Source organism: Pseudophryne corroboree, chromosome 1 (genome assembly GCF_028390025.1).
Source record: "Pseudophryne corroboree isolate aPseCor3 chromosome 1, aPseCor3.hap2, whole genome shotgun sequence".
In the NCBI taxonomy this organism is placed as follows: Eukaryota; Metazoa; Chordata; class Amphibia; order Anura; family Myobatrachidae; genus Pseudophryne; species Pseudophryne corroboree.
In genome coordinates this window covers 948,773,038-948,799,678 of record NC_086444.1, presented here as the reverse complement: position 1 = coordinate 948,799,678, position 26,641 = coordinate 948,773,038, and the positions used below count along the sequence as shown (strand labels likewise).

Here is a 26,641-nt window from a genome sequence, read left to right as displayed (position 1 = left end):
GCAACACCGCCACTCAACCACGGCACCTGCTGCATCCGGCTGGCAAGGACCATAGGATATGCCAGAAATGCATCTCCGCATGACATCATGAGATCAGGGAGGATGGCTGGCACACTGCACAATAAAGCCCTTTTACAGTGCTGTACATACAGTTACTATTCATTATTATTATTATTATTATTATTATTATGGGAATGCAGCCTGGTTCAATTTAGCAAGAACTTAGCCCAGTTAGCTAATAACATCTTCAAAGGCATTATCATCAGCGTCAGAGAGAAATCTTCTCATTCCACCCATCAGCTTCTTCTCTCCTTGTGACCACACCCGTTTTTATGCATTTGGGCAGCCTGATGGCAGCATGTGCAAAGTGGCAATAAAATGCTAACAATAGTATTCACTTTTCTGCCCACCTCCACACTGGGACAAGCGCCTAACGGAGCTGCTCTGGCAGCAAGGATTTTTGATAAATATCTCCAAAAAAAAAAGCTTGATTCAGAACCTAATCCACCTAATGTATATTTCTGTATATTGAATTTGTCATCGTTTTGCTTTAAAGTTTTGCTGTCATCATGGATTCTAATGTATTTATTTGTATATAATTCTTTTCTCACCTGAATGAACCTAGTATATATTCTTGATGCTTCAATAAAGAAAATATATTCCTTATTGCAATATGCAGTGATAAGTTATGATAATTTTTTGGGCCCCAGTTATTTAATACTATGGTATTCTTCTCAGGTTTCCTTTGGTAGGAGGTGGGATGAACACTTCCTGATGATTTATGTTTGGCTGGTATCAAAAGAATATCCAGATTTGTGAGTTGTTATATACAAAATATATTTTGTTCATAAATTGATCCAAACACATTTTGCTCTAGAATGTTCTGTTCCCCACAGAAAGACTCACAGCTTGCATGGGTTTAGCAATTATAGTAACATAGTTAATGAGGTTGAAAAAAGACAAATTGTCCATCGAGTTCAACCTGTATTATAATCCTTACACTATTCTGTATGTAACTAATTTAACTATAAAGACAAAGATAAAGCTATGCTGTAAGTCTAACAAATATCATTTGTGCTGTTTCTAAAATACATTCATTTTAAAAGTAATATCCTTGGATATATATTTTTTCAGTTATAAAATTATCTAATCCAATTTAATTATATATATATATATGGCTTCTTGTAACTTCTTTTGAATACATTTTGCATTTTTCACTAAACCCTCGAGTGCCGCTGTTTCTTTCTGGAACTCTATATATATATATATATATATATATATATATATTTCTTTATTTCTTTATTTGTAAAAGTGGAAAGTAGAACTGAACTGTACAATACAAGTGAAGTCAACAAAAAGCAATAGCAAAGTACAATTCGATGTACCATGACACAGATAAACAATAAAGCACATTCCAAACACAACAAACACTGTCAAATCCACTTATTTTTTATTTTCTTTTTTTAGGGGGGGTGGAGGGAATAGCAAAACGAATCTACAGTATGGCAACAACTAAATAAGGGAACTAGAAGGGGAACTGGGAATGGAGAGGGTGGGGAGAGGGGGGAACAATACTGCTGCATACCACACTGCTGAGGGTAGAGCAGAGTAAGTGGGGTTAAGGAGAGCAACAAACTCACAACTATAGAAAAGAGTTAAAAACAAGTTAGAATCAGAAGTTATAAGGAACCCAGAAGTTGTCTATGGAAATATCAGTACCATGGGCCCCAAGTGTCCTGAAACTTAGCTACTGAGTCCTGAAGTAGGGCAGTGAGGTATCCCATCGATGCTATAAACCAAATGTTGTTTATCACAGTTTGCATAGATGGGGCAGTGGGCTGCACCATTGCATCGCTATTAATATCCTGGCAGCATTAAGAATATGAGTGCAGAGTCTACTCAAGGGTCTAGGGATCCCTTCCAATGGTTTACACAATAAGGCATGTGAGGGGCTAATGGGGGTGAATATCTGGAGAACGTTCCAGGCAAGGGTGATGGTATTATTACAAAAAGGACAGATGAAAGGGCAATCCCACCACATATTTAAGAAAGAGCCCATGGCTGCTCAATGTCTCCGGCAGAGATCTGAACTTGTTGGAAAGATACGATGTAATCTCTCTGAGACCATATACCACCTTAAGTAGACTTTGAAGGCATTTTCTTTCAAATTCGTGTTTTTAGTAGCCTTGGCAATCGAGCACCTAATCTCTGACCATTCCTCCTCCTCCAAACTCACTCCCAAGTCTTGTTCCCAAGCCAGTTCAAATGGTTCTTTGGGAGATGAGCCGGCCAGAAGAGAGTAGGAAATGGAAATAACACCTCTGCACCCTGGGTCATAGATACAAATTTTCTCAAATGGGTGGGGCTTTCTAAGTGTACCAGATTTACTCAAAGAGCGCACAAAGCTAGTAATCTGCAAGTAGTCAAAATACCGGGTTTCCTGAATATCGTATTTTTCACATACAGCTGAAACATTTTATGGAGCAAAATCGCCCGAAATATGGAAGATCCTGTTTATGCCCGCTTCAACCCAAGTGTGTATGTAGGAGGATATACAATCCATAGAAAAATGGGGATGACGCCAGAAAGGAGTCAGAGGGGAGGGATAAATCCAATTTCTTATTTAAACTATCCCACACCTTCAAAACAGAATGAACGAAAGGGGTTTCACGTACCGAGGCTGGTCTAAAGTGTGGAGGGAGCCATTGAAGGAAACTAACCGAGCAGTAGTTAATAAGTTCACTTTCCAGGAAAGCCCACTTCCTACAACCCTCAGGCAAATACCAGGAAGTAATGTGGCTCAACTGCATAGCCTGGAAATACCGTTCAAATATAGGGAGGCCTAAACCGCCAGCAGTCGAAGATTTAGAGAGGCAAGGTCGCCTAAGTCTTGGATGTTTGGTCGACCAAATAAATTTGGCACACATAGATTGCACCTTATGGAGATATGAGGCCGGGACTACAATGGGGATGGTCTGGAACAGATAAAGCTACGTCAAAATATTCATTTTAACAGAATTAATTCTACAAGTCCATGAAATACACAAGGGATCCCATTTAGCCAACTCCTTCCTAATACTTTGCAGAAACGGGACAAAATTGGCCTTGAATAGCTGATCATAATGTTTTGTGAACTGGATCCCCAGGTATCAGATGGATTGAGGCTGCAAATATACTCAAAATGTGTTTCTAAAAGCTGCACAGTATCAGTGGGGAGATGAAATGCAAGTGCTTTGGATTTAGTACTATTAACTTTGTGTCCCGATATCCTGCCAAACAGCGAAAGTGTAGCCTGCAAGTTAGGGAGGGAGGACAGAACGGAGGATAGAGAGAGCAGGACATCATCTGCAAAAAGAAATATATTATATTGGGTACCTGTGACAGCGATCACTTTGATATCTGGATCCAACCTAATGTGAGCCGCCAGGGGTTCGATACTAAGGGCATATAAGAGGGGCGATAAAGGACATCCCTGTCTGGTGCCATTACCTAAACCGAAGGAGGGGGAAGAGAGCCCATTGGTGGAGACAGATGCAGAGGGATTGTGGTACAAAGCTTGTATTGCAGACAGAAAGTTACCGCAAAAGCCATAGGATTGCAAGGTTTGAAACATAAATGGCCAGGACAGGCGGTCTAAGGCCTTCTGGGTGTCTAATGACAGAAGAATTGACTGTAGTTTCTGTTTATCAATAAATGTGATCAAGTTGACCGTGCGCCTCATGTTGTTGAGGGCCTGTCTAGTCGGGACAAATACCACTTGATCAGCGTAAATCAATTGGACCAGATATGTATTCAACCGAACCGCTATAATCTTTGCAAATAACTTAATGTCTGCATTAAGAAGAGAAACTAGTACAACTAGTCGGGTCCTTCCCGGGTTTGGGTAGTACCATGATTACCGGTTTTAGGGAGTCTGCATGAAAACGGTCACCAAGCATTATTTTATTAAAAACAGTGACCATGTGGGGGGCCAATAAACAATAAAAGGATTTATAGTACGACATGGGGAACCCGTCCTGCCTCTGCGCTTTAGACAGTTTTTGAGATTTCAGGGGTGCGTCAAATTCCTCAACTGAGATGGGGGAATTCAACTTGCTTACTGCGGAGGCAGGAAGGCGAGGGAGGTTACAGGTATCTAGATACTCTTGGGCCACCGCGGACGGCAGATCAGGGCCTCAAGCAGGTTCTACAAGATTATAAAGAGATATGTAATAAGTATAGAAGGATTTGTTAATACAGCCCGGGTCATAGCTAAGAGTATTTGAACTGTTTCTAAGAGCCAAGATGGTCTGTGAAGCTTTTTTAGCTCTAACATTGGCTGCTAATATGGAATCAGGTTTGTTACTTTTTTCATAAAATTTCTGATTCAGGTACCTAAGTGATTTCTCTGTATGTTCAGCAAGTAGGGTTTGAAGCTCTCCCCTGATACTTTGAATCTGACGGAGGACCTGTGGGGAGTAAGATTGCTTATGTACACGCTCAAGCTTTGTCAGTTGAGATGTGAGAGTAGTCATCTGTTCAGTCTGTTGCTTCTTTCTATGTGTGGCATATTTAATCATTGCCCCTCGAATGACTGCCTTATGTGATTCCCAGATTGTGGGGTAGGGACATCATCAGTGGCATTGGAGTTTCTATAATGGGTGCAGTGTGTGCGGTGCACACGGGCCCCTGAGTCCCGGGGGGCCCACACCGCACCCACTGCACCCATTTCTTCTATACTTACCTTTCCAAAGTCCATTGCTGACCGTGTGTGAGCCCCCTCCTCTCCCGTGGCCATCGCGCTGCTGCTAGCGCACTGACCACTAGAGACTCTGGCACAGTGCCAGAGTCTACAGCGCATGCGGCGGACATTTTTCGGAGTCCTGCGCATGCGCTGCACTCTGGCACTTGCCAGAGTCTACAGCGCTCAGAGCGCTAGCAGTGGCATGATGGCTACGGGAAAGGAGGGAGCCTACACACGGAGTCTGCACACGGGTCCCCCTCCTCTCTAGAGACCCTCCTGGTCAGTGGCATTGTTGTTAAAGTAATCCTCTATTTGGGATCTAATGTGTTCCTTAAAATGGGGTATGCGAAGAAGAGTCTTATTCAACCGCTAGGTAGGACGGACTCCCGGGGAGTCTAGAAGATTAATGGTAGCCAAAACTATTGCATGGTCAGAACAAACATTGGGAACAATGTCTACTTTTGCTAAGTTTTGTAGTAACCCACTATAACTGAGAATCATGTCAATTTGTGAATACGAACCATGGGGATTGGAAAAGAACGTGTAATCCCGGGAAGTCAGGTAATGCGCCCGCCATGTATCGAAGAGACCAGCCTCAGCAATGTGTATCCTAAGATTGCACAGGGGTGGATGTGGAAGAAGGGAATGTCATGGGTCACTTCTATCCAACTCAGGTGAAATTACGGAATTAAAGTCCCCACACACCAAGAGGATACCCCTATGGAATGACTGAATATCAAGAAAGAGTTTACGGAAAAAGCTACATTGGCCCACATTGTACATTGTACAGGTTTACCAAAGTCACAATCTGAGGGCCCATTTGGCACACCATAATAATGTACTACCTGTCCTTATCCACTGTAGTAGAAAGAGCCTAGGAGGGGACTGACGACCGTAGCATAATGGCCACATTCTTCTTTGAGGCATGGGAAGAATACAGAACCATGGTAAAGCATCTAGATATTAGCGAAGGGTGAGATCCCCTTTTAAAATGAGTTTCTTGAAGGAACACAATGTCCCGTGTTGGGTATTGAGCATTTTGTATAGGAGTGAACGTTTGGCTGGGGAGATCAAGACCTTAACATTCATAGAGAGCACATTGAAAGGCATGATGTCGGATGGAACAACTACACACCCTGGTATACACAAAATCGATAAGTGACAAATTAGAGCAGTCGAGAAAGAGCAGTATTGGAGAAGGAGGGGTAGTGCACTAGAAAAAAAAAATATATATATAAAAATAGACATATCAAGACATATCTGCACTGAGAGAGGCCCTGGTATCATCAAAAAAGATTGTGTGGGGCTATATCTATGGTTGTTTTCATGGATTGATCATTTTGAGCCTAAACCACTGATGTAATTTCCTGCTACTTCCATATTGGTTATTTGTACCATAAATACCAGGGCTTCGTTCAGTGCAGATATGTCTTGATAAAGGTCAGCTTTGACCGAAATGCGTCGACTATTGCACTGTGAGTAGCCTCAAGGAAAAAAATGTTTTATACCTTCTGCATTGGATATCATTTTTTTTTTTTTTTTTTGTATTTAATTTTTTTGTATTTTATTCTACTATTGAATGTTGTGGACTTCTTTTAAATGTTGGACTGTAATAATAAATATCTGTATATTTTTGGAAATACACTTCCTTCTTCTTTTCGGCTGTCTTATACCAGTAATAAAGATACCTTTATATGAGTTTCCAGCTAAACCTTGTGTGAGTGTCGGGTACGCTAGCAATTGAATCCCATTCAAACTAATTATTTCGAATCTAGGGACATGGTGTATGCAGCCTGATGAAGAGTGTATGAAGCATCCTTTTTTACCTACCAAAAGATACCTTAATGTGTTTATACTTACCTAAATTTGTGAGAGTGGGGTACGCTCCCTTCTTTTGGATTTGTCAAAGGTTTTATGTCTCCATTTTTTATGAAGCTGGCCTACACATGTGTTGTTTTTTTATGTTTTTTCCTCTCTTATGAGCCTGGAGAAGCCATCTTAGACGGGTTGGAAAACTCAGAATTCAAGTTGAACTTTTATTTGGATTGGAGATCAACAGGATTTATCAGTCATCTTTGTACAAAAGGGATGTATTTTATTTCATTTTATCTGTTTATACATAGTGATATTTTATGTTAGAGCACCCTGGATACTGATTAATATCTCCTTCCATTTTTTTATTCTGTTATATAGATGTGGTGACAATTATTTTGATATTTTTAGTGTACGGGCTGCTTTGCGCCAAATAGGTGAACATTCCATCCCTCTCTGTTTTACTTTCTCATTTAGACAAGTACTCAGCAACTGGACGTTATCATTGCTATTGCTGTGCACTACTCCCACCATCTGGTCCTCTCTAGTAAACACTGATGAAAAAAATGTGTTCAATATTTCTACTTTATCTTTGTCATCATTAACCAAGACACCCAACCTGCCTTTTAATGGTCCTATATTCGATTTTTTTAACCTCTTACCATTTATATTATTAAACAAACTTTTTATTGTTTGTAATACTTTCCTTAGCAAAATTGTTAGGTAGATCTTTGTTACGTAGATCTTTGATCCATCTATTGGTATGCTCAGGTTATTTACATATGTATAATATAATTGTTGTAAATTGCAGGTTAGTAGAGGTAGGCACCTTGGGAGACTCCTTGCATAGAGAAATCTCATTGCATTGTTTGCTACCTGGCATGCTTTCTGTGTGCAGTACCTAACTACTTGCATCACTGATTAGCAAACCTGGACGTGAATAACTTTGTGTAAAACAGTGGTGGCCTCACCAGTTACAACTTAGTAAGATGATTTCTTAACCTGCTCCTCTAGAAGATTATTTAGAAGAATAAAAACACAAAAAAATTGAATCTTCTTTTTAGCTCAGTATTTTAAATATTTTTCTTATCAAGGCTATTTCACGGTATCATAGTTTTATCAATAGACTCACCTGGGGTTCTTTCTTCTTTCCAGAAGCCTTATAAACATGTTTCTCTTGTTCTTGTTCAGTTTGCAATACAATCTTTTTAGATGCTTTGATGCCTAAAGATTGTCCATAGATATACTGAGACCTTTGGAGTTTTTGATACTGTTTCAGCTGAAACTTGTCTTTGACTTCATCTGTCAAAAATGTGATGTACAATTTATTAGAAGAGTTTTTAAAAATGGTATTAGTTTGATTGTTCCTCCTGACATGACAAAATTTGCCCAAGATGATAAAAATATTTATTTTTATTGAAATTTTAAGAAAGAAAACTAAAAACAAATGTGTTTTGTTTTCTTTTTTAATACACAAGAAATAGTTTGTAGTTCTTGCTTTCAACATTAATCCACACATCCAAAACAGCAAATATCTGATTTTCTTAACACAATCTACATATAAAATGATAATTCATTTTTTAGATGTTTGAATAAAATACATAAAATGTGTATGATTCATATAGTAGCCCATTCTACTATATCACATGAAATCACACATGAGTATATTAAAACTCCAATCACTGGATTCCTTAATGCTGTCTGTAGTATGGGGTTATTGTCTGGTGGTCACCAGAAAATAATCACTAAGGGGCCATATAATAGGAGAGAGAAGGCTTGGTGAGAAAGGGGCATGATTATGTCATCATCCATTGCTGCGATGACATCATTCAGCACTGAAGTGCTGACATAATCATGCCCCTCTCTCACTGAGTCTCCTCTTTGTAATAATTTGACCCCTTAGTGGTTGTGTGTATGTGTATGTTTTATCTCCCTTAGAGCTTCTGCAGTCATTCTTAGCACTGAAAGGATTAATGATAGCATTAGTTTAAAATAAACGGAATCTCTCTATTCTCCACCACATATAAGGGCAGATTCATAGTTGCACACAAGTCGTCCGCAATTGCATCTGCATTGAACGCATGGAAATAAATGCAGATATTCACCCATATGCAGAGTTGTATGCATCCATACAACCGCACCTCATATATATATATATATATACATACAGGTTGAGTATCCCATATCCAAATATTCCAAAATACGGAATATTCCGAAATACAGACTTTTTTGAGTGAGAGTGTGACAGTGAAACCTTTGTTTTTTGATGGCTCAATGTACACAAACTTTGTTTAATACACAGTTATTAGAAATATTGTATTAAATGACCTTCAGGCTGTGTGTATAAGGTGTATATGAAACATAAATGAATTGTGTGAATGTAGACACACTTTGTTTAATGCACAAATTTATAAAAAATATTGGTTAAAATGACCTTCAGGCTGTGTGTATAAGGTGTATATGTAACATAAATGCATTCTGTGCTTAGATTTAGGTCCCATCACCATGATATCTCATTATGGTATGCAATTATTCCAAAATACGGAAAAATCCCATATCCAAAATACCTCTGGTCCCAAGCATTTTGGATAAGGGATACTCAACCTGTATATATATATATATATTTGTGAAAATAGCGCATCACATAAACTTGGTTCACACAATAACACTACTGGGTCGGGTTTGGCAGTGTAAAGCTATGTCGCTACTAATTAACGGTGTAACTGCAAATGTTAGGGATTGCGGGGACAACTGCATTTCAGAGCAGCTATCCTCGCCCTGGAGCAATACTGGATTACTTTAGTGGCTAAGTATCAACTGACACAACAATAGGCCCTTGATAAAAAAATAGGCCTCTGGATGAGTCCTTCCTATTGCTAACACACAAAATGTGTAAATAAAAGTAAGCAAATGCTACATGCTGAATTGGCACATGTTTGGATGCCAACATTGTAGGGTTATGTAGAAATATGCAAAGTTGCGTGTTTTGGTTTTGCAAAACTACGCTCAAGTATTTAGGGTTCAGAATTTGTATTTAAAATCAAAACCTTGGGTGGTGGATTTCTTGAAAAGGGATTAAAACAGCTAAAATAATGTCATTTTTGTAATCCAAAACCCAGAAATTCATATTTAAAATAAAAATTCCGAACCACAGGAAGATCTGAACACAGACTTTTTTCAGTTCAGATCTGTTCCGGATTTCTAAAGAACTGAACCACACATCTCTAACTACAGTATTATGAGTATGTGATTTAAGAGTATTTTTTCCTTACGGTTGTGTTCATGCTTTGTCCTGTCATAGTCATCAGTGAGTGCCCGTCCTGTGTGCCAGTGCCTAAGATCATCGTATGATTTTGTTCTTGCCCGAGGATTAATACCAGGGTAATCACTAAATGTAATAATTACAACAAGCATATGACAATGAAAAGGGAACAGCTGCGTACATATTATAGCTCTTTACAATGAACAGGTAATAATGCTGTAACTCTGCTGTAACTCTAGCATTAGAGTCAGGTTCTGTGTTTGTGACTGGAAACATATAATCTGGACGGGTCTGGGACTCCAGGTCGACACCAAAAAGGTCGACACGCCTTAGGTCGACACCTGAAATAGGTCGACATGGACGAAAGGTCGACATGAAAAAAGGTCGACATGAGGTTTTTTTGTTTTTTTGTGTCGTTTTCTTTGTAGAGTGACCGGGAACTTCAATTGGTGCACCGTGTCCCCTCGCATGGCGAGCGAGCTTCAGGCAAGGTGTCTCGCTGCGCTCAGCACAGGTTAACGTTCCCAACTGTAGTACACGTGGATCGTAGAGTATGAAAAAGTAGAAAAAAATGTGAAAAACTCATGTTGACCTTTTGTCCATGTCGACCTATTGCAGGTGTCGACCTAAGGTGTGTCGACCAATTGGTGTCGACCTAAGGTGTGTCGATCTTTTTGGTGTCTACCTGGAGTTCGGATACCAGCTGGACATATGTTGATCAATTTGTATGGTTGATGGAGTCCCACACATTCAGTCCAAATTCTCTTAAGGTACAGATTTACTGACAATATAGCAATACATAGTGTATGCATGTATTGTATGTATTTTTTTCTGTTAGAACTGGAAACTTTATAGCATCACATGTGTGCTGAGACTATTCCTGCACACCCTGGGCCTCATGTTGAGTTGCACACATTTTACATAAAAAACAGACATAAAGGGCCTGATTCAGATTTGGAAGCAAGGCAGAAAATGCACATTACTTTTTCTCTGGAACAAACCATTTTGCAATGTAAGGGGAGGAAATACATTTATATTTTTCATGTGCAGGGTAAATACTGGCTGCTTTTGCATGTAGCCCACAAATGTTAGACAGCTTTAACTTTACACTGCAATTTCAATTTCAATTTGGACACACCCCACCCAAATCTAACTCTCTCTGCTCTTGTTACATCTGCCCCACCTGCAGTGCAACATGGTTTTGCCCAGTTGCTCGCTTTTTGGTTTACTTCCACACCCAAATAACCCCCAAGATGCATTAAAAAAAAATTCAAGATACATCCACTATAGGGTATGCTATTGCAGTACCCAAATAAACAACAACCCTTGTAGTTATTTCTGTAGAAAAGCTTAGAGAAAATGTAGTTTTCTCAGAGCAGGATTACAGGAGGGGCGACAGGGGTGGACATCCCCGGGCCCTCACACAGTCAGCAAAACTAACGGTTAGCAGAGCAGCATTTTGCTGCCCGCGCTCCGTTTCTCCTCGGTGGCTCAGCTGTTCTTTATACAGCAGTTGCCACAGAGCTTACTGGCCTGGTGGGGATACCGAGCAGCAGCAGCATAGGCTCACTGCTGCTATGGTGATTTCAGACAGTGGAGTTCAGAGGAGCATGTGCTGAGCCCGGATTGGTGGAGCCCAGCACATGCTCCTCTGACCCAAGCAGTGGGCGGGGCTACAACGGGCTGCTCTAGTTCGGTCTAGTCATAGGCAAGGAGATGCACTGAAGTGAGTTGAGACACATGACTCAGCTCAGTGGAGTGTCTCGACGAGGCTACACTGCTCTTTTGTAATGCATTGCAGACTGTACACATGCAGTGAGTGTAGAGACTGCTGGCATTGCCAGGACTCGTGGAGGGAGTGACTCAGACCTCTTGGGAGTGTGTCAGCTACTGAGCTGCACTGAATGAATCAATAAATCTGATCCATCTCTACTGATTCTGCATCAGTCTCACAGGCAGTCAGGCACAGCAGCAGCCATGACCCTGAGCAGCATCACACTGCTCCTAGGGATGTCCATTAACCATTGATTATTCATAATCATCAACGGTTTATTCCCGATGTGGAATGCTTTTCCCATCGATGGGAGAGAACCAGATGGTTTCCTGCTATCGATGGCACAGCATAAATGAATATATATTTCTCTGACGTCCTAGTGGATGCTGGGAACTCCGTAAGGACCATGGGGATAAGCGGCTCCGCAGGAGACTGGGCACATCTAAAGAAAGCTTTAGGACTATCTGGTGTGCACTGGCTCCTCCCCCCATGACCCTCCTCCAAGCCTCAGTTAGATTTTTGTGCCCGAACGAGAAGGGTGCACACTAGGGGCTCTCCTGAGCTTCTTAGTGAAAGTTTTAGTTTAGGTTTTTTATTTTCAGTGAGACCTGCTGGCAACAGGCTCACTGCATCGAGGGACTAAGGGGAGCAGGGCCGTAACTACGTGTGTGCCAAGGGGGCTTGGCACACAGCGCAGTTGCCCTGGGGGCGCACGGCCAGCGGCATGTAATGAGTCAAATTGACTCATTACATGCCGCCTCTGAACTGCGCCGTGCGCCGCGCTGGAGGAGAGAAGACAGGAGCGCCGGGCAGCGGAGGAGGAGGGAGGGGGAGCAGAGAGCCGCAGCAGCGCTATTTGATTGGTAGTAAGCGCCGCTGCAGCATCCCCCTCTCCTTCTGTATTGGCTGCCTGGCGCTGCTGTGGATGCATCCCAGCATCCACAGCAGCGCCGGGCAGCCAATACAGAAGGAGAGGGGGATGCTGCAGCAGCGCTTACTACTAATCAAATAGCGCTGCTGCTGCTCTCTGCTCCCCCTCCCTCCTCCTCCTTCTCAACTGACTTCACACTGCACCGAGAGGGAGCTGCACGAGGAGCCTGTAAGCGGGGAGAAGGTAAGTATGTCTCTCTCTCTCTCTCTCTCTCTCTCTCTCTCTCTCTGTCTCTCTCTCTCTCCTGCAATGTGTAAAAAGGGGTCCCATCTGCTGCAATGTGTAAAAAGGGGTCCCATCTGCTGCAATGTGTAAAAAGGGGTCCCATCTGCCGCAATGTGTAAAAAGGGGTCCCGTCTGCCGCAATATGTAAAAAGGGGGACTGGCTGCCGCAATGCGTAAAAAGGGGTCCCGGCTGCCGCAATGCGTAAAAAGGGGTCCCATCTGCCGCAATGCGTAAAAAGGGGTCCCATCTGCCGCAATGTGTAAAAAGTGGTCCTGGCTGCCGCAATGTGTAAAAAGGGGGACTGGCTGCCGTAATGTGTAAAAAGGGGTCCTGGCTGCCGCAATGTGTAAAAAGGGGTCCCGTCTGCCGCAATATGTAAAAAGGGGGACTGGCTGCCGCAATGCGTAAAAAGGGGTCCCGGCTGCCGCAATGCGTAAAAAGGGGTCCCACCTGCCGCAATGCGTGAAAAGGGGTCCCATCTGCCGCAATGTGTAAAAAGGGGTCCCGTCTGCCGCAATGTGTAAAAAGTGGTCCTGGCTGCCGCAATGTGTAAAAAGGGGGACTGGCTGCCGTAATGTGTAAAAAGGGGTCCTGGCTGCCGCAATGTGTAAAAAGGGGGACTGGCTGCCGCAATGTGTAAAAAGGGGGACTGGCTGCCGCAATGTGTAAAAAGGGGGATGCTGTCTGCTGTAATGTATAAAAGGGGCTCTACCTGGTGTAGTGGCGCTACTGTGCAGCGTAATTTGAATAATGGAGACTACTGTGCACCGTAGTATGAATTGCTATTATTTTGTTGCCACGCCCCTTCCCGTGAAGCCACGCCCCTATATATTTTTCGCGCACTGCGCCTATCTTGTACGGGGGGGCGCCAATGTCAGTTCTTGCACACAGCGCTAAAATGCCTAGTTACGGCACTGAAGGGGAGAGAAGCGAACTCACCTGCGTGCAGAGTGGATTGGGCTTCTTAGGCTACTGGACATTAGCTCCAGAGGGACGATCACAGGCCCAGCCATGGATGGGTCCCAGAGCCGCGCCGCCGGCCCCCTTACAGAGCCAGAAGACTGAAGAGGTCCGGAAAATCGGCGGCAGAAGACGTCCTGTCTTCAACAAGGTAGCGCACAGCACTGCAGCTGTGCGCCATTGCTCTCAGCACACTTCACACTCCGGTTACTGAGGGTGCAGGGCGCTGGGGGGGGGGCGCCCTGAGACGCAATAAAAACACCTTGGATGGCAAAAAATGCATCACATATAGCTCCTGGGCTATATGGATGAATTTAACCCCTGCCAGAATACACAGAAAAACGGGATATAAGGCCGCCGAGAAGGGGGCGGAGCCTATCTCCTCAGCACACTGGCGCCATTTTCCCTCACAGCTCCGTTGGAGGGAAGCTCCCTGGCTCTCCCCTGCAGTCACTACACTACAGAAAGGGTTAAAAAAGAGAGGGGGGCACTAATTAGGCGCAGTATTAATAAAACAGCAGCTATAAGGGGAAAAACACTTATATAAGGTTATCCCTGTATATATATAGCGCTCTGGTGTGTGCTGGCAAACTCTCCCTCTGTCTCCCCAAAGGGCTAGTGGGGTCCTGTCCTCTATCAGAGCATTCCCTGTGTGTGTGCTGTGTGTCGGTACGTTTGTGTCGACATGTATGAGGAGAAAAATGATGTGGAGACGGAGCAGATTGCCTGTAATAGTGATGTCACCACCTAGGGGGTCGACACCTGAGTGGATGAACTGTTGGAAGGAATTACGTGACAGTGTCAGCTCTGTATAAAAGACAGTGGTTGACATGAGACAGCCGGCTACTCAGCTTGTGCCTGTCCAGACGTCTCATAGGCCGTCAGGGGCTCTAAAGCGCCCGTTACCTCAGATGGCAGATATAGACGCCGACACGGATACTGACTCCAGTGTCGACGGTGAAGAGACAAATGTGACTTCCAGTAGGGCCACACGTTACATGATTGAGGCAATGAAAAATGTTTTACACATTTCTGATAATACGAGTACCACCAAAAAAAGGGGTATTATGTTCGGTGAGGAAAAACTACCTGTAGTTTTCCTGAATCTGAGAAATTAAATGTGTGATGATGCGTGGTTTTCCCCCGATAACAACTGATAATTGCTAAAATGTTATTGGCATTATATCCTTTCCCGCCAGAGGATAGGTCACGTGGGGAGATATCCCTTGGGGTGGATGAGGCGCTCACACGTTTGTCAAAAGGTGACACTACCGTCTTAGGATACGGTCACCTTGAAGGAACCTGCTGATAAAAAGCAGGAGGCGATCCTGAAGTCTGTAATTACACACTCAGGTTATACACTGAAGCCTGCTATTACCTCAGCATAAATAGTGCTGCTGCAGCGTGGTCTGATACCCTGTCAGATAATAGCTAAGACAGGGATAATGTTTGCTAACATTGAGCATATTTAAGACGTTGTCATATATATATAAAGGATGCACAGAGGGATATTTGCCGGCTGGCATCCAGAATGAATGCACTGTCCATTCTGCCAGGAAGGTATTAGAAACCTGGCAGTGGACAGGTGATGCTGCATTTAAAAGGCACATGAGATTCTGCCTTATAAGGGTGAGGAATTGTTTGGGGATGGTCTCTGGGACCTCGTATCCACAGCAACAGCTGGGAATAAAAAAATTTTTACCTCAAGTTTCCTCACAAAAGCCTAAGAAAGCACCGTATTTTCAGGTACAGTCCTTTCGGCTTCAGAAAAGCAAGCGGGTCAAAGGCGCTTCCTTTCGACACAGAGACAAGGGAAGAAGGAAAAAGCTGCACCAGTCAGCCAGTTCCCAGGATCAAATCTCTTCCCTCGCTTCCTCTGAGTCCACCGCATGATGCTGGGGCTCCACAGGTGGAGACAGGTGCGGTGGGGGCGCATCTCGGGAACTGCAGGGACCAGTGGGCTTGCCCACAGGTGGATCCCTAGGTTCTGCAAGTAGTATCACAGGGATACAGGCTGGAGTTTGAGACGACTCCCCCTCGCCGTTGCCTTCACATCAGCCTTGCCTGCTGCCCTCGGAAAGGTAGTACTGGCGGAAATTCACAAGCTGTACTTCCAGCAGGTGAAATCAAGGTACCCCTCCTTAAACAAGGCCGGGGTTACTATTCCAAAATGTTGTGGTACCGAAACCAGACGGTTCGGTGAGACCCATTCTAAAATTGAAATCTTTGAACACTTATATACGAAGGTTCAAGTTCAAAATGGAATCGCTCAGGGCGATTATTGCAAGCCTGGAAAATTTCAGGGTATCACTGGACATCAAGGATACTTACCTGCATGTCCTTATTTACCCTCTTCACCAGGTGTACCTCAAAATTGTGGTACAGGATTGTCATTACCAATTCCAGACGTTGCCGTTGGTCTGTCCCCGGCACTGAGGGTATTTACCAAGGTAATGGCCGAAGTACTTATTCCGTACTTGGACGATCTCCTTATAAAGGCAAAGACCAGGGAGCAGTTGTTCGTCGGAGTAGCACTATCTCGGGAAGTGCTACAACAGCACGGCTGGATTCTGAATATTCCAAAGTCGCAGCTGGTTCCTGCGACGCGTCTACTGTTCCTGGATATGGTTCTGGACACAGAACAGGTTAAAATGGGTTTCTCCTGGAGGAGAAGTCCAAGGAGTTGGCGTCTCTAGACGGAGACCTCCTAATACAAATACAGGTATCGGTGCATCAATGCACACGAGCCTTGGAAAAGATGGTAGCTTCTTACGAAGAATTTCCATTCGTCAATTCCCATGCAAGGGATCTGTTGGACAAGTAGTCCGGGTCGCATCCTCAGATGCATCGGCGGATAACCCTGTCTCCAAGGGCCAGGGTGTCGCTGTGGTGGTGACTGCAGAGTGCTCAGGGGCAGTCACACAGGGAAGAAACTTCCAAGACCTATGGAAAAGTCAGGAGACTTCCCTACACATAAATGTTCTGAAACTATGGGCCATTTACAATGCCCTAAGTCAGGCTAGACCCCTGCTTCAACACCGGCCGGTGCTGATCCAGTCAGACAACATCACGGCGGTCGCTCATGTAAACCGACAGGGCGGCACAAGAAGCAGGATGGCGATGACAGAAGCCACAAGGATTCGCCGATGGGCGGAAAATCATGTGTTAGCACTGTCAGCAGTGTTTATTCCTGGAGTGGGCAACTGAGAAGCAGACTTTCTCAGCAGATATAACCTCCACCCGGGAGAGTGGGGACTTCATCCAGAAGTTTTCCAAATGATTGTACACCGTGGGGAAAGGCCACAGGTGGACAGGAGGGCGTCCCGCCTCAACAAAAAGCTACAAAGATATTGCGCCAGGTCAAGGGACCCTCAGGCGATAGCTGTGGACGCTCTGGTAACACCGTGGGTGTACCAGTCGGTGTATGTGTTCCCTTCTCTGCCTCTCATACCCAGGGTAATGAGAATAATAAGAAGGAGAGGAACAAGAATTATACTCATTGTTCCGGGGGGCCAAGAAGAGCTTGGTACCCAGAACTCCAAGAAATGATCTCAGAGGACCCATGGCCTCTGCAGCTCAGACAGGACCTGCTGAAGCAGGGGTCCTGTCTGTTCCAAGACTTACCGCAGGCTGCATTTGACGGCATGGCGGTTGAACGCCGGATCCTGAAGGAAAAGGCATTCCGGAGGAAGTTATCCCTACGCTATTTAAAGCTGGGACAGAAGTGAACGCAAACCATTATCACCGCATATGGCGAAAATATGTTGCGTGCTGTGAGGCCAGTATGGCCCCAAAAGGAGGAATTTCAGCTAGGTCAATTTCTGCACTTCCTACAAGTCAGAGGTGACTATGGGCCTAAAATTGGATTCCATTAAGGTCCTGATTTCGGCTCTATCAATTTTCTTCCCAAATAGAACTGGCTTCACTGCCTGAAGTTCAGATTTTTGTTAAGGGAGTGCTGCATAGTCAGCCCCCCCGTGTGTGCCTCCAGTGGCACCGTGGGATCTCAACGTAGTGTTGGATTTCCTGAAGTCGCATTGAGTTGATCCACTTAAATCCGTGGAGCTATAATACCTCACGTGGAAAGTGTTCATGCTGTGAGCCTTGGCGTCGGCCAGGCGTGTATCAGAATTGGCGGTTTTGTCAAAAGCTCTTATCTGTATTTTATATGGATAGGCGGAATTGAGGACTCGTTCCCAATTCCTTCCTAAGGTGGTAGCAGTTTTTCATGTGAACCACCCTATTGTGGTACCTGCGGCTACTAGGGACTTGGAGGACTCCAAGTTGCTGGACGTAGTCAGGGCCCTGAAAATATATGTTCCAGGACGGCTGGAGTCAGAAAATCTGACTCGCTGTTTATCATGTATGCACCAAACAAGCTGGGTGCTCCTGCTTTTAAGCAGACTATTGCTCGTTGGATTTGTAGTACAATTCAGCTTGCACATTCTGTGGCAGGCCTGCCACAACCAAAATCTGTAAAAGCCCATTCCACAAGGAAGGTGGGCTCATCTTGGGCGGCTGCCCGAGGGGTCTCGGCTTTACAACTTTGCCGAGCAGCTACTTGGTCAGGGGCAAACACGTTTGCTAATTTATACAAATTTAATACCCTGGCTGAGGAGGACCTGGAGTTCTCTCATTCGGTGCTGCAGAGTCATCCGCACTCTCCCGCCCGTTTTGGGAGCTTTGGTATAATCCCCATGGTCCTTACGGAGTTCCCAGCATCCACTAGGACGTCAGAGAAAATAAGAATTTACTTACCGATAATTCTATTTCTCGTAGTCCGTAGTGGATGCTGGGCGCCCATCCCAAGTGCGGATTGTCTGCAATACTTGTACATAGTTATTGTTACAAAAATCGGGTTATTGTTGTTGTGAGCCATCTTTTCAGAGGCTCCTCTGTTATCATGCTGTTAACTGGGTTCAGATCACAAGTTATACGGTGTGATTGGTGTGGCTGGTATGAGTCTTACCCGGGATTCAAAATCCTTCCTTATTGTGTACGCTCGTCCGGACACAGTATCCTAACTGAGGCTTGGAGGAGGGTCATGGGGGGAGGAGCCAGTGCACACCAGATAGTCCTAAAGCTTTCTTTAGATGTGCCCAGTCTCCTGCGGAGCCGCTTATCCCCATGGTCCTTACGGAGTTCCCAGCATCCACTACGGACTACGAGAAATAGAATTAACGGTAAGTAAATTCTTATTATATATATATATATATATATATATACATACATACAGTGCCTTGCTAAAGTATTCACCCCCCTTGGCTTTTTACCTATTTTGTTACATTACAACTGGTGAATTTATTTATTTTTTAATCTGAATTTTATGTAATGGGTATGCACAAAATAGCCTAAGTTGGTGAAGTGAAATGAGAAAAACGTATATAAAAAATTATTTTTATAAATAAAAATTTGAAACTTGGCATGTGAATATGGGTTCATCCCCTTTGCTATGAAGCCCCTCAAAAGTTCTGGTGCAACCAATTACCTTCAGAAGTCACATAATTAGTGAAATGAAGTCCACCTGTGTGCAATCTAAGTGTCACATGATCTGTCAGTATAAACACACCTTTTTTGAAAGGCCCCAGAGGCTGCAATACCACTAAGCAAGATTCATCACACCATGAAGACCAAGGAGCTCTCCAAACAAGTCAGGGACAAAGTTGTTAAGAAGTTCAAGTCAGGGTTGGGTTATAAAAAAAATATCCAAATCTTTGATGATCCCCCGGAGCACCATCAAATCCATCAACTTCAAATGGAAAGAACATGGTACCACAACAAACCTGCCAAGAGAGGGCAGGTCACCAAAACTCACAGACCGGACAAGGAGGGCATTAATCAGAGAGGCAGCACAGAGACCAAAGGTAACCCTGAAGGAGCTGCAGAGTTCCACAGCAGAGACTGGTGTATCTGCGTATGTGACCACAATAACCCGTACACTCCTTAGAGCTGGGCTTTATGGAAGAGTGGCCAGAATAAAAGCCATTACTTAGTGTTAAAAATAAGAAGGCACGTTTTGAGTTTGCCAAAAGGCATGTGGACGACTCCCCAAATGTATGGAGGAAGGTGCTCTGGTCAGATGAGACTAAAATTTTACTTTTCGGCCACCAAGGAAAACGCTATGTCTGGCGCAAACCCAACATATCCCATCACCCCAAGAACACCATCCCCACAGTGAAACATGGTGGTGGCACAGCATCATGCTGTGGGGATGTTTTTTCAGCAGCAGGGACTGGGAAACTGTTTTGAGTCGAGGGAAAGATGGATGGTGCTAAATACAGGGATATTCTTGAACAAAACCTGTTTCAGTCTGCCTGTGATTTGAGACTGGGACTCCTTCCAGCAGGATAATGACCTGAAGCATACTGCTAAAGCAACACTCGAGTGGGTTAAGGGGAAACATTTAAATGTGTTGGAATGGCCTAGTCAAAGCCCAGATCTCAATCCAATTGAGAATCTGTGGTCAGACTTGAAGATTGCTGTTCACAAGCGGAAACCATCCAACATGAAGGAGCTGGAGCAGTTTTGCCTTGAGGAATGGGCAAAAATCCCAGTGGCAAGATGTGGCAAGCTCATAGAGAATTATTCAAAGCGACTTGCAGCTGTAAGTGCCGCAAAAGGTGGCTCTACAAAGTACTGACTTTAGGGTGGTGAATAGTTATGCACGCTGAAGTTTTCTGTTATTTTGTCCTATTTGATGTATGCTTCACAATAAAAAAAAAAAAAACTTCTTCAAAGTTGCAGCCATGTTTTGTGAATGAAATGATGCAAGCCTTCAAACAATACATTTTAATTCAAGGTTGTGAAGCAACAATACATAAAAAATGCAAAGGGTAGGGTGAATACATTAGCAAGGCACTGTTTGTATCCCTCTCTCTCTCTCTCTCTCTTTCTCTCTCTCTCTCTCTCTATATATATATATATATATATATATAGATATAGATATATTTTAAAAACAAAATATTATTATTATTGTTTTTATTTATTTATTTTATTTTGCAAGGTGTCAGTACACTGAGCATGGCTCCACCCCTTGACACCTGCTAAGCCCCGCCAAGGGTTTTTGATTGGTCCGCAGCCCAGCCAGCACCTTTCAGTGGCGGCCATCGAGTAATGCAAACCATCGATGGTTCGCCATAGATGGTTTGCGTACCATCGATGGTTATCACCGATTCTATCATCGATGGAAACCATCAATATACAGCCCACCGAAGCCCATCCCTAGCAGCTCCCTCCCAGGTGGTGTCATCCAGGAGTGCTGCCACCCAATCACTGTGACTGACTGAGTGAGGCTACTGGGGGTATTTCTCTACACATCAAACTGTGACTGACTCAAATCATTCAAACTTCTAAATGATTTGAGTCAGTGTGTTGAGACAGCAACTCAGTAGCCATCTCTAGCTTCTGTCCTGTCTGGCTGCTTGTCCGTGTAAGATGAGGGAGGTGCTGCAGTGTGTAGCCTGTGTGTGTGACTCTGCCTGCATGTATATACTGTATGTATGTATGTTTGTTTGTACAGTATATGTATATGAGTGACCCTGCCTATATGTATGTACAGTATGTGTGTTTGCAACCCTGCATGTGTGTGTAAGACCCTGCCTATATGTGTATGTTTCTATGTGACCTTGCATGTGTGTGTGTGTGTGTGTGTGTGTGTGTGTGTGTGTGTGTGTGTGTGTATGTATGTATGTACAGTATGCATGTATGTATGTATGTATGTATGTACAGTACGTGTCTATGTATCCTGCATGTGTGAGTGTGAGACCCTGCTTATATGTATGTAGAAGAGGTGACAGAGTGGGAGATTCCACAGGGAAAGGTGGCAGTTTAAGTTTTTGGCCCTTTTACTTAATTGTATAAATGTATGTATATATACTATATATATATATATATATATATATATATATATATATATATATACATATACAGCGAAGGTCCGGCTCTCCCAATAGAGTTGTCTTACTGTGCCAGCTGCCTGCATACAGACGATAGCATAGCAAACAGATGAGAGCGGCGCTCCAGGCGCCTAGTACAGAAACAGTCAACCAGCGTGTTAAACACAATGTTTCAATGCCATTTTATTCTGGTATTTTCATCAGGTTAAACAACATAGAAATCAACTCACCTAAATACCAAGCGTCCTCCCGAGTGCACAAGTGCTTCCGTAAGTCGGATCAAACGCCCGCTTCCTTCAGCGCTTCACAATGACTTCAGCCCCCCGGCGTCATCCAAAAGTGCCCATCACCATGGCTACATATAAACAGAAACTGAAATACAATTGCAAAATATGATACAAACATCGATTATAGTTGCAGTTGCTGAAATTGATCATATCAAGGAATACAGTAAACATAATAAGGGATACAGTAAACAAAATATGTATAAGGATGCGCCACCATATTAGGCAATCTATAATCACCAGACAGGGAAAATTCCTATTCGCTAACATTAACAGTTAATAAAGGTGGATGAATACAGCTATTAGGAATCGTGTTATTAAATAAAACTTTTAAGACCCAGCTGTTCATTCAGTCCCCTGGGCTGTAATGTACCCAGTCAATGTATCCATTGTGTCTCAAGTTGTAAGAGTTTCGCACCACGGTCACCCCCTCTGCGTGTCACAGGGACATGGTCTATCATACGGTAACGTAACGAAACCAGTGAGTGCCGGGCCTGACAGAAATGTCTGGCAACCAGCTGCTCACTGGTACCCTTAGAGATGGCTGCCCTGATGGCAGATCTGTGGGCTCCCATACGCTCTTTGAACATCCGTTCGGTTTTACCAACATATGACAGCCCACAGGGACACAGGATCTGCTACACCATGTATCTAGAATTGCATGTAAATGTATAGTTGATATGCATTGTACATCCCGTCAATGGGTGTTGAAAAGTATTACCACAAATAAGATATTGACAGGTGGTGCATATACACCTAATACACCCCTTAGGTCTAATGCTTGATTGCTCGACTAAATCCTTAGAGATTTCCGTTTTAACCAAGATATCTCTCAAGTTCCTTCTTCTAGTATAGCAAGGCATAAGTTTTGTTTGTCCCAAATTTAATTCAGGGTCACTTTGCACTATGTGCCATAACTTTTTGGAGATCCCATTAATACCTGCACTAGCCTAATTAAACTGGCCCATCCATGGCAATATGGTAGTGTTGGTCACTTGTTTACCTTTATCACATAACAATTGTGCTCTATCTATTCTCAACACCTTAGCCTCTGCTAGAAGTTTCTCCCCGGTACCCGCATGCTCTGAACTTGGCAATCATGGTATTCATCTGGCATTCTGCCAGCTCTGGATTTGAAGTAATCTGTTTTATTCTAATTAGCTGGGAATAGGGCAGCCCAAGTTTCAAAGAGGGAGGGTGAAAGCTATAGAAATGAAGTAAATTGTTATGGTCAGTAGACTTGTTAAACAATGAGGTATGTATACTACCACCCTTGATGACCAGTCGCACATCTAGATAATTGACTGCCTCCTTACTCATGGTATAGGTTAATTTGACAGAATACTCTTGTCTATTGTGATTATTAATTATCGCAATCAGTTGTTCTTGCGTACCTTTCCAAAAGACAAGGAGGTCGTCAATATAGTGATAGTATAGTAATACATCTTGCGCTATCTCAGGGTCATCAAAAAATATAGCTTGTTCAATTCCAAACATAAATATGTTTGAGTATGATGGGGCCACTGAGGACCCCATTGCACACCCAGTACGTTGAAGGTATACATTTCCATCATAAAGAAAAAGGTTTCTAGTCAACATCATCTGTAATAAGTCTAGACAAAATTGCAAGTTGGGGCCTTTATATTCTGGATGGCCATCCAAATAATCCCGTACCGCCTTAAGTCCAAGGTTGTGTGGTATCAGCGTATACAGGCTCTGTACGTCAACACTGCAAAGCGTAACCTCACAGTCAAACCTAGGTTACTCATTCAATTTCCTAAGTAATGTGCTGGTATCCAGGTGAAAGCGGGGGGGGGGGGGTTTGAATACATGGTTGAAACAATGAATCTAAATACAATGCAGCTGGCTGAAACAATGATTTAGTAGCTGAAATAATGGGTCACCCTGGTGGATTAACTACTGTTTTATTAATTTTTGGGGTAGTATATAAAACTGGCATAGTAGGGTATTTAGGTATTAATGCATCACGCAGTATACTAGAAATGAAACCAGACTTAACTGCCGTATCTAACATAGTAAAAAGTTCCTCCATAAATCGTACAGTCAGGTTAAATGTTAAAAGAGTATTGGAATCCTGCAACTGTCGCTCAATCACAATTTTGTAGTTATTTAATTTCTGTATCACTAGGGCACCGCCCTTATCGGCTAGTTTATCGAGAGCTTGCCTCTCCATTTTAGACATATTACCTCTTATAGTAGGCATAGCTGTTATATATGCATCAGTCTCATTATCAAGCAACCACATCAAAGTCCGGATAGACGCATTATGCGTCTGCGGTTCAAACGTTGACCTTGGTAAAATTTTGCGTCTTTTTGATGACCCTGAGATAGCGCAAGATGTATTACTATACTATCGCTATATTTACAACCTCCTTGTCTTTTGGAAAGGTACGCAAGAACAACTAATTGCGATAATTGATAATCACAATAGACAAGAGCATTCCGTCAAATTAACCTATACCATGAGTAAGGAGGCAGTCAATTATCTAGAAGTGTAACTGGTCATCAAGGATGGTAGTATACATACCTCATTGTTTAACAAGTCTACTGACAGTAACAATTTACTTAATTTCAATAGCTTTCACCCTCCCTCTTTGAAACTTGGGCTGCCCTATTCTCAGCTAATTAGAATAAAACGGATTACTTCAAATTCAGAGCTGGCAGAATGCCAAAGGAATACCATGATTGCCAAGTCCAGGGCACGCGGATACCAGGGGAGAAACTTCTAGCAGAGGCTAAGGCGTTGAGGGTACATAGAGCACAATTGTTATGTGATAAAGGTAAACCAGTGACCAACACTACCATATTGCCATGGATGGGCCAGTTTAATTAGGCTAGTGCAGGTATTAATGGGATCTCCAAAAAGTTATGGCACATAGTGCAAAGTGACCCTGAACTAAATTTGGGACAAACAAAAGTTGTGCCTTGCTATACTAGAAGAAGGAACTTGAGAGATATCTTGGTTAAAAACGGAAATCTCTAAGGAGTTAGTCAAGCAATCAAGCATTAGACCTAAGGGGTGTATTAGGTGGTAAGACCGAACGGATATTCAAGGAGCGTATGGGAGCTCACAGATCTGCCAATAGGGCAGCCATCTCTAAGGGTACCAGTGAGCAGCCGGTTGCCAGACATTTTTGTCAGGCCCGGCATTCACTGGCCTCGTTACGTTACCGTATGATAGACCATGTCCCTGTGACACGCAGAGGGGGTGACCGTGGTGCGAAACTCTTACAACCTGAGACACAATGGATACATCGACTGGGTACATTGCAGCCCAGGGGACTCAATGAACAGCTGGGTCTTAATAGTTTTATTTAATAACACGATTCCTAATAGCTGTATTCATCCACCTTTATTAATTGTTAATGTTAGCGAATAGGAATATTCCCTGTCTGGTGATTATAGATTGCCTAATATGGTGGCGCATCCTTATACATATTTTGTTTACTGTATCCCTTATTATGTTTACTGTATTCCTTGATATGATCAATTTCAGCAATTGCAACTGTAATCGATGTTTGTATCATATTTTGCAATTGTATTTCAGTTTCTGTTTATATGTAGCCATGGTGATGGGCACTTTTGGATGACGCCGGGGGGCTGAAGTCATTGTGAAGCGCTGAAGGAAGCGGGCGGTTGATCTGACTTACGGAAGCATTTGTGCACTCGGGTGGATGCTTGGTATTTAGGTGAGTTGATTTCTATGTTGTTTAACCTGATGAAAATGCCAGAGTAAAATGGCATTGAAACGTTGTGTTTAACACGCTGGTTGACTGTTTCTGTACTAGACGCCTGGAGCGCCGCTCTCATCTGTTTGCTATATATATATATATATATATATATATATATATATATACATATATATATACACATATATATATATATATTTAAAAAAAAAAAAAATATATATATATATATATATATATATATATATACCAATACAACCCGGACAACGACACCTATAAATAACTTGCTGGGGTGCCCTCCATGAGAAAATGAATCCCAATATAACCAGAAAGAAGAGGCGGCACTCCCAGCGTTTTTAAAGTGCAAAAAATCTTTTAGTCAAGAACTTTCTTGACTAAAAGATTTTTTGCACTTTAAAAACGCTGGGAGTGCCGCCTCTTCTTTCTGGTTTTATATATATATATATATAATGATTTCTGGCCCTCTTAATTCCTCTGTTTAACAGTGTATTTTATATATATATATATATATATATATATATATATACAGCCAAATATGTAATACACTGATAAGCAGAGGAAATAAAAGGGCACTGAAGTCTGTAACATCTATCATGTATAATCTATCTATAAAACTCAGTATACACTTTGTTAATTATATTGATAGGGACCCCCAAATGTGCGTTGCCCAGGGCCCCCCACACACACCTTGAACTGGCCCTGGCTTTCATGCTAGCAGAATTATCAATTACAGGCAATTTATTTAAGCAATCAAACTGGGATAAGTTAGAAACATTAACACAGCGTCCCCTTTACCATGTGCAATATGAAATTGTCTGCTTCTACAATGGTTGTAATGTTTAAAAGTAAGTAATGAGAACAGATCATATAGCCACATGAAATAATGAAATAATCAGCTGGAGATAGTGATCTGAAATCAGCCAATCACATGCCAATGAACAGCATCTAGCTAATGCTGATGACCATCATCATCATCATCATCATTAGTACATATTTTTCCAATACTTTGGATGAGCCCAGAGCCCAGCGGTGGGGTGGCATGACCA

The 26,641-nt window shown here is 42.9% G+C and overlaps 1 protein-coding gene across 3 annotated transcripts in view; it reads right to left on the bottom strand.

The window, feature by feature from the left end:
- DDX60 (DExD/H-box helicase 60) overlaps positions 1 to 26,641 on the bottom strand; it is a 422,428-nt gene that overhangs the window by 307,647 nt on the left and 88,140 nt on the right. For all 3 annotated transcript variants that reach the window (XM_063920417.1, XM_063920418.1, XM_063920419.1), the window contains 2 exons: positions 9,808 to 9,923; positions 7,668 to 7,837 (listed from right to left, as the gene is read on the bottom strand). In XM_063920417.1, coding sequence (XP_063776487.1) covers positions 7,668 to 7,837; positions 9,808 to 9,923 — 286 coding nt within the window. The remainder of the gene's footprint in view (positions 1 to 7,667; positions 7,838 to 9,807; positions 9,924 to 26,641) is intronic.